Source organism: Plectrocnemia conspersa, unplaced genomic scaffold, assembly GCF_051122295.1.
Source record: "Plectrocnemia conspersa isolate PC_06_02 unplaced genomic scaffold, ASM5112229v1 ptg000012l, whole genome shotgun sequence".
NCBI classification, from domain to species: Eukaryota; Metazoa; Arthropoda; class Insecta; order Trichoptera; family Polycentropodidae; genus Plectrocnemia; species Plectrocnemia conspersa.
In genome coordinates this window covers 4,411,148-4,419,833 of record NW_028277176.1, presented here as the reverse complement: position 1 = coordinate 4,419,833, position 8,686 = coordinate 4,411,148, and the positions used below count along the sequence as shown (strand labels likewise).

The 8,686-nt window shown below is 32.1% G+C and overlaps 1 protein-coding gene across 4 annotated transcripts; it reads left to right on the top strand.

The window, feature by feature from the left end:
- Window positions 1-444: 444 nt before the first annotated feature.
- LOC148227998 (polypeptide N-acetylgalactosaminyltransferase 1-like) lies at window positions 445-8,394 on the top strand. 4 transcript variants are annotated; one of them, XM_088200867.1, is made up of 12 exons: window positions 445-849; window positions 2,124-2,385; window positions 3,661-3,871; window positions 4,574-4,665; window positions 4,809-4,936; window positions 5,850-5,945; window positions 6,026-6,105; window positions 7,187-7,323; window positions 7,381-7,551; window positions 7,639-7,699; window positions 7,775-7,958; window positions 8,313-8,394. In XM_088200867.1, exons 1-12 carry the CDS (start codon window positions 465-467, stop codon window positions 8,360-8,362), a joined length of 1,857 nt encoding a protein of 618 aa, XP_088056993.1. In that variant the 5' UTR covers window positions 445-464; the 3' UTR covers window positions 8,363-8,394. The 4 variants fall into 4 exon arrangements, with proteins under 4 accessions (XP_088056993.1, XP_088056996.1, XP_088056995.1 ...); XM_088200870.1 differs by having other exon boundaries at window positions 4,809-4,940; XM_088200869.1 differs by having other exon boundaries at window positions 3,661-4,231; window positions 4,422-4,665.
- Window positions 8,395-8,686: the final 292 nt, after the last annotated feature.

The following is an 8,686-nucleotide window of genomic DNA, read 5'->3' as shown; positions in this document are numbered from 1 at the left end:
AGCACAGCAAAACTTTCACTCTTTCTACTTTAAAATTCATAATTATAACGTAACCAAAACTTAGCATGAAGTAAAAAATGTACTACGCATCATATTATGATACATTAGATATATAATTATTTATAAACGTGCAGTTTTAAATGATTTTAAAGTTTTTTGACATAGCAAAAAAAGATCAGAAATACAATGGACAATAATTGAAATTTCCGAGTAACTTAATTTTACATGATTTTATTTAATCCAGTGCTCGATAGAGTTTGAAATATCTTAGCTGTTTCAAAAGAATCTGTTTCTTTTGTTAGTTTTTATTTTTTTTCATGCTCTTAAAATTTATTAATTTAAAATACAATGGACGATAATTAATATCTCCGTAAAACGTTTCTTTTTTTGTGAGTGCGTATTTTAGCTTAATCCATCTTATTAGATTTTGATATTTTCAAACCCATTCATCGACAGATGTCGACATGAGTCGGTCGTTGCTTGGTGACAGTCGTCACAAACTTTCTTCTATTTTTTTATTTAATTGCATCCGTTTGCCTTACAAGCGATTAACATATTTACTCAAGTGTTTTTTAGTGTTTATATTTCTGACTTTTGTGTTCATGGTGATTAATATTTACTACAAGGTTAATTTCTTTTATGAAGACCGCTCGATTGCTCTTGGCGAATATAGGCAATTCGAGAGTTTGATCAATGCGGACGAGGCGAGGATCATTCAAGGATTAGGAGAACTAGGACAGCCTGCTTATCTCGACGACTTGGAGAAGTTCCAAGGCGAAGAGGACTATAAAAGGATAGCTTTGAACGAGTACTTGAGCGATAAGATTGCATACAACAGATCTTTGATAGGTACAGACTATTCTTAATAATGTTTTATCTTAACATACATATGTTTATGCCACATTTTTGATTAAATTATTGTTAATATGCATTGGATAATTTAATTTGTAATTTCTGCAACGCAACTCAAAAGTCATTAGACTTTGATTAGTAAAATATAAGTAAACCTTGTCTGAATATTAAAATATAAAATTATAACCATACTGCATGGTAAAATAAAGCTCTGAATTTGTATTAAGAAAATAAGAGCTTATCTAAAATTTTCTATCTGCGTAGTCTATAATGTTAAAATTAAATTTATACATGGTAGGTATATATGACAACACAATGTAAAAGTATTTCACCTGTATATACAAGTGTTCATTTAAAATACAATTATTGTTCTAATATTTGATTAGTATGCATAAACTATTATTATCAAATATTGGTGATGTTTAAAATGTGTCTTAAATAATTGTTAAATCGCATTTCAGTCTTAGCAAGGTGTATTTTAGTGCACTTTCTTTTCGCATGTATCACTTGCCAGATAATGTTCTTGTCTTAGAAATGATTTAATATATAACATAGTTTCAAATTATTCTATAGCTTTGGCGGAGTTGATAGCATTTAAAATTATTTTACGAAATAAGAATGCTTTTATGTTTTATATAATATATCTGCCATCAACAAAATCTCAAAAGACATTGACTGACAATAATACTTCAGAGATTTACGATGTGGTGCCGTATGAAACGCAATTCAATTTGAATTACATATTTTTATTAATATTAGTTTTGCTTATATGTGTGTATATAAAAAATATTGAATTAAGCTACCTGCTGATGGGTGGCACAGTATTTAAGGGGCACAGGGGTCCTGGTGATGCTGCATCTAGGAGCTGCGGTCTCTCGAGAGCGTAGGTACAGATGGAGGGCTTATCTTTTGGGGAGCCTTCTGAAAACCTTTGTTTCTTAGGTTTCAGTCTCTGGGAGCACCGATAAAAGCCCTCTGGAGCGTCGAGTGTTTAGGGGATAAGCATCTAATAAGATCATACTTTTCATTTTTATCATCACACAGTAAACGCGTTTTTTACTGACCAATAGAAAACAGATTCACTTAAAATATAATTGAATTGATTTTTATTTTATTAAATTCCATCTTTATTATTAATTGTATAGTTTAGTAACATACGTTGCAAGAATGAAACATATAATTATGGTTTATTAGAATAAAAAATGTATGCCCATAAACATTAAATATATTCTGAAATCAGAAAACTATGAAACTAAACCATTTTTTTCCAGATTTTCGTAATCCAAAATGCATCAACAATAACTACGACGATGATCTCCCACCCGCATCTGTGGTGGTTGTTTTTCACGACGAACCTTATTCGGTCATGGTCAGGACAGTTTGGAGTATATTGAATACTGGAGGGAAATATGTACACGAAGTTGTGTTGGTCGATGATTGTTCGACATTGCCAGTGCTTAAGAATAAATTAGATTATTACGTTAAAACTAGATTTCCAGCCAACACGGTGAAGATTGTTAGACTAGAAGAAAGGCAAGGCAGAAAATATTTCTAAGATGAAAAACAATTGTGATGTATAGAATCAAATTTCAAGATTATTTTACTTAAACCACCTATTAATAAAATGCAAAAAAGCAATTGTACATTGAACTTCAATAAGAATCAATTACAAGAATCCACGGTTTATTTTATCTACTACTCGGTTTAGGGCGAAAGCCGTGCTGCACAGCCAGGATAGTGTTTTTTTTATCCACGCAGTCGCGAAGTCTGAATACAATAACCAGTTCGTGGATCTTTCCTATTATGGAAAAAAGGTTTATCGATCTGTAATCAGACGTTTTGGTGGCACCTGCTTTTGGAAGTAAGTGTGGGGGCTGTTCGTTGTTTTTTCTCAGCCTCTGGTGTGGTGTTTGCATGCACATTTAACACAGGTCGAAGCGAGATTGCAAAATCGCACCCCATGCCCATATTGTTGGCATCTGTGGCACTAGTTAATGTGCCATGGAGCCTTTTTATGCTACTTTTAAGTAACTGGTGCCTATTTTGATAAAAATGGCCGGTACCCTTGGTTAATATCTCGGAGGATGTGACTTCTTACAAGTTTTTAGCTTCAGCCTTTTCAGATGCTGATCGTTTTTTTCCGTTTGACTTGGGTGAAGGCTTATTTCCATGTCGTCAATGTTGGGGGCTTTCTTCTTTTTTATTTACTCGTTTTCTTCTTTATCTGAAATTTAGTTTGAAATGTTATTTTTTCTTTTTCGTTTACTGCAGTGTCGGGGGAGTTATTGTACTGTGGTGACAGTGGCCGTGAGCTCTTCGATTTTTCTGTGTTGTGCTAGAATTGTTGATTGGAGTTTTTCCACTAGGTTCTGGAAGTCCTTCAGTGACTTAATTTTTGCCAATTTCAAAGGAGCCATAATTCTACAGCTAAAAGTCGAAGTGCGTGTGTGTCCATCGATCCTTGTCTGGCTTTTGGTTCACGGAACGCGCAATTTAAATGATTGCGAGAGTGAATCTCCCCTATGCTTGTACTCCGTTGTGTGCAGCACGGTTCGAATTTGTCTGGTTCTTAGACTTATAACGTGTTATTACCCCTAGCACGCACAAGTCAATTACCCGTATGATAAAGATTGCTTTAGGATATTTCCCGATCGACCAAATTATGTCTTGCAAACCAGTCGATCGTGGTACATAGTTCAACGTGCTAGCTAGCTCTGGTATATAGAATCTGATATTGAGTTTCAACATCACAATTGTCTTTATTGTATATATTATTTTATCGTCAAAATTAATTATTTAAATTTGCAGGTCTGGTCTGATTCGTGCCCGATTGGCAGGAGCTAAAGTAGTTAAAAGTGGTGTTTTGGTTTTCTTGGACGCTCACTGCGAATGCATCAAAGACTGGCTACAACCACTGTTACAACGTATCAAAGAAGACCGCCATGCCGTTGTAATGCCAATTATTGACATCATCGACAGTAAAACATTACAATATCGTTCAACAGGCTTAAATTTTCAAGTAAGTTAATACTGTATTATCTTGCCTTCTGATAATCTGTAGACGAGATGTCTGGTGAGAAAATATTTCATAGTTTAATTTATTTAACTTTTGAAGAGTAATTCGCGCATTGTTATGCAAGAGAACTGCACCTTTCGTTTGACTAGTGTGGGAATCGGACAAAACAGTACGATTTATTGACTGTAATGTAAAACTCTTCACCAGGAAGCAAAAAAAGTCTACAAAGCCTTTTTTATAATTAATTGAATAGTGCAATTTGATGTTATTTAAATACAGGCCAAAAAATAATATATATATAAATAAAAATTAAAAAAATAATATATTTCCCGAACAATTTAATTTTAACATAAATTATACGAAGTGGGAAAAAAGTTTTTGCACTTTTGAAAATTCAATAAAAAAAACTAAAGGTCGTATAATAATAAATATTGGATATATGACAGGTTGCTCCATCCTACACCAATTGGTGTAGTTTCTAGTTCCATTGCAAAATTCGATGCAAAGTTAATATTGGTATCGCTATAGCAACAGAACGCCTGGTTCTCCGAAGAATCGTTGTTTTTGTAAAACTATTTTACGCAGAATGCTTATTGTTCCCCCGTGAAGCGATCCATTGCGACTAAATTTCCAAGGACCAAACTCCTATGCGATTTAAAAAGCGCAAAAACTTATAGCCCGTTGAAACTTTCTTGTTTTTTGTAGGTTGGCGGTTTTTTATTTAACGGTGATTTTAAATGGATTTGGGTCAGTGATTCAGAACTAAAACGAAGAAAAAGTGACATATCGCCAACTAGGTAACATCTATGAGATTAAAAAACTTGAGCTGATGTATTTATTGCAATTTTATTAATAATTATTACCATTATTATTCCAATCTCCTAGTATACGATTTAAACTAATAAGAAATAATCTATAACATATTTATTACAAATTACAGATCACCGACAATGGCTGGAGGCTTATTTGCGATAGATCTCGACTACTTCTGGGAAATTGGATCATACGATGAACAAATGGAAGGCTGGGGTGGAGAAAATATAGAAATGAGCTTCAGAATATGGCAATGCATGTACACACTTCTTATTATTATTCAATAAGATTTAAAATTAAAAATATATTTTAAACACCCTGGGATCATGATCTGTAAAATAATCTATATCTTAAAGTCGCACTATTTACCAACAACAAATTAAATATTTTCAAAGCGGAGCTCTTTCATATTTATATCGTTGTAAGACTTAACCCGAATTTTTACCTACACTTTCATCGCACAAATTGCCTAAATAATAATAGTAAATAATTATGATTTGATTTAATATCATTCCCTTTTAATATTTTGAAATAAATTCATAATAAATTCTAATTCACTAAAACATTCTCTGCGACTGCCCCCGGGTATCCGCTTTAACGCATTTATTCAAGTGAAAGCTGACATTTGACTTGCCTCTCTCACCTTTAGATATTTCGTTTGGAGATAAAAATGGGATTTTCAGACTTTTTTCTTATAATAATGTATTTTGCATAACAGCCATAATATACCTGGAGAATTGGAAACGCTGTCACTAGGCACATGTAGTTTATAAACTTGCTAGCCTAATTCCCTCGACTTGTATTGCTTTATTTGTATTTGAATAGACACCGACTGTCCTTTGTTTATATATATTTGAAAGATGTATTTGCAAATAGCCATAATCCGTAAAAAAAATTGATCGACACATGCGATTGTATAACGTCAGTGTGACTATTAAACTTGTTCTGCAAATCATCACTTGATTTATCATGCTTTTAACAATTAATTGGGATAAATTTAAATTTCACGTTCAACAAATGATCCCGACAACACAAAAGTAAGTTGAAATCAAAACATTTTTCTTAGTCATTGAATAATCTAGCCTCCACATTAGTGACAAAAGGGAACTTGAATATCGGACATTACATATACAAATCTTTATGCTCATAATTATTTTTTTGTTGTTAGGTGGAGGAAGTTTGGAAATAATTCCATGCTCGAGAGTCGGCCACATTTTCAGAGAGTTTCGTCCATACAGTATGCCTACTACCCGAAACACTAATGGTATTTAATTATTATATAAATTGATCTAAATCAGTGTACATTCAATGTTTAATTTATTTATATAATATCCTTGATTAAAGAAATCAACTTGGCAAGAGCTGCTATGGTTTGGATGGACGAATATGTAAACTTATTTTTCTCCCATCGAAAGGATATAGAGGTATGTTTTAATTACATAAGGGTGAGTCAAATGAAAACTTTGATTAACGAAGCAATAGTGACACATAATTTATAAGGTATTTAACATTTGATTATACAAACAAAAAATAGTATTTAATCTTTCAGTGTCAAGTTTTGGCAGTGATGAACGAATTTCTGCATTCTTTTTTTTCTGAAAATTATGAATTTTTTATTTTTACTCGATCTGTTTATTATAAAATAGACGACTTTTAGCCCGCTGTCATCAGTCTGTATATAAGTTATGGCAGTCGTCGGTCTAATTCGTACTTCGCTCATTTTGGATTACCAAAGGGATCTTATCTGGATCCTCTGCTCTTTTTTGACCTGAGTCATCAGCATATAATAAATATTCCAGTGTTTTAGTCAAAGTGAAGGTGGTGGTGTACTTTTTAGCATCGCCAAGTGTCACGTTGTCATATTTAACAAATCTCCTTGCCCGGCAAAGTTCAAGCAGGGAGGGACATTTTGTATTAACATCTCCAAAAGGGTTCAAGAATGCTCGACTTTGTTATGCGGAGCGCGTACAACTTCAATAACAATGACCTGCAATGTAAATAGTGATATAAACATATTTATGATATATTAAATAATTATTTTAGGTGTGGAAAGGTAAGGAAAATACAGAGTTTTGATACAAGAGTACTGGTAAGAGGGTATTCAAACCTAATTTTAGTCAATAGAAAGGCGCAAAAACAACTGTCACTTCTCAGAAGTTAAAGATCCGCGTCAAAAGCAATAGAATCGTGTCAGCGTCGTCGCCGTCGCAGTGGGAACGCTCGTTACCGAGAGTCTTTGTCGCTGATTGATTTTTGATGAACAGTTGGTCATGGGACGTGGTATTACATTTTTTATAGCGATTATTCATGGAAACTTGGACAAATAGGAGAAAGGGCAAAATGAGAGCCAATCGCGTCAGCGATTGGACATATTAATATAATATAATAAAATAATACATATAACAGAACAACGGCACAGTGTTTATAGTTAGTTTCCTTTGACTCACCCTTGTACATAAATATATTAATATATTTATTAATACATACATTTATGAAAAATATTAGGGGAGCCCTGATATTGGTGATTTAACTGATCGACAACTATTGCGCCAGCAGTTAAATTGTAATACGTTTGAATGGTATTTGAAGAATATATATCCAGAAAAATTCATTCCAGGAACAAATGTTATAGGATATGGAAGGTTTGTTACTATATTATAAATGCATATTTCAGGTATTTATATTTTTTTCAATTTTAGATTTAAGAATCCAAATTCAGGATTATGTATAGATACTCTAGGAATTCGGAGCAATGGACCTTTAGGCGTATATTCTTGCAATCCCAACTTGGAGTTTTCTCAACACTTTAGTTTGACTCAAAATAAAGAATTGAGAACTGAAGAATTGTGCAGTCAGATTCAAAACAATAGGTACAGTGTTCTTATATAGCACCTCTAATTAATAAAACGATGTTGATTGTATTTTTTTATATATACATAAATATATATAATATATAGAGAAGAAAATGGAACTAGGTTTGTTGTCATGTCTGATTGTATTGAGAAAAAAATGGATCAGGTATATATACTTTTAATTATTACTATGTATACAAATTAAGCAATTTTTTTATATTAATTGACGTAATCGATTTAGAAATGGCAGTTGTTAAAAAGCAATCAAATACAGCATTTCATGACAAATTTGTGCTTGGATACTACAGGATTGAAGAGTGGTGATCAATTAATCGCTATCCAGTGCGACCCAAACTTAAAAAATCAACGATGGCTAATCGAATTCAACGAAAAAAATCAGCTTGGGGCAGTCTCTTCTGATTTCGGTATTAAAAACATAAGCATATAGATTAATCAGTAATAACGTGTAAACTATAAATGTTCTTGTCTTAAGTTCCGTATTTGCTTCTCCAAAGAAAACAGGTCAACATTTTAACTTTTTTTTACTTAACTTAACTTTATTTTTTGAAGTAAATCTGCATGTATCAAATCAATTTTTATTTTTCATGTAACGCGTCCAAAGGGTTAAGGATTACAGTTTAAAGCTATTGTATATAAATTATTTTAATATTACCTCATATTATGTAAATTACAATCTATATAGATACAGCTGATGTTAAGAATAATTTGATTATGATACATTTATATTTACATGAAAATCATTTGAATATAATTTTTAGGTTTGAACGATGAAAACTTTGGTGCTTTTCAAGATGAAAATGGAATCTAACTTGAGATGGGTATTTATTAACAGATGGAAAAGTGTGATGTGTAGAATAAATATTATAAGTATGTATTACATTTACTCATTTTTTTAGTAAAATGTAAAAAACTGTTCTATAATGCAGTGTACAGTATATTGGTCAGTTAACATTTATTTCTATGTAATTTTAATAAAATTTAATTAAAAAAAGGAATGTATCTTAATATCATATTTTTCCCTTTATTATTAAACCTCATATGTGTATGTCTTACAATAAATCTAACTTCTGGACTAATAAAAACAAAACGTAAAACTATCTGTGACATTGTAAATACAATCAACATAAAATCA

Excerpts from the sequence above, each read along its gene's own strand:
- LOC148227998 (XM_088200867.1), top strand. The coding sequence starts at position 465 with ATGAGTCGGTCGTTGCTTGGTGACAGTCGTCACAAACTTTCTTCTATT. Across the intron at positions 850-2,123 it reads ATACAACAGATCTTTGATAG|ATTTTCGTAATCCAAAATGC; the intron begins GTACAGACTATT and ends ATTTTTTTCCAG. Across the intron at positions 6,106-7,186 it reads CCCATCGAAAGGATATAGAG|GGGAGCCCTGATATTGGTGA; the intron begins GTATGTTTTAAT and ends GAAAAATATTAG.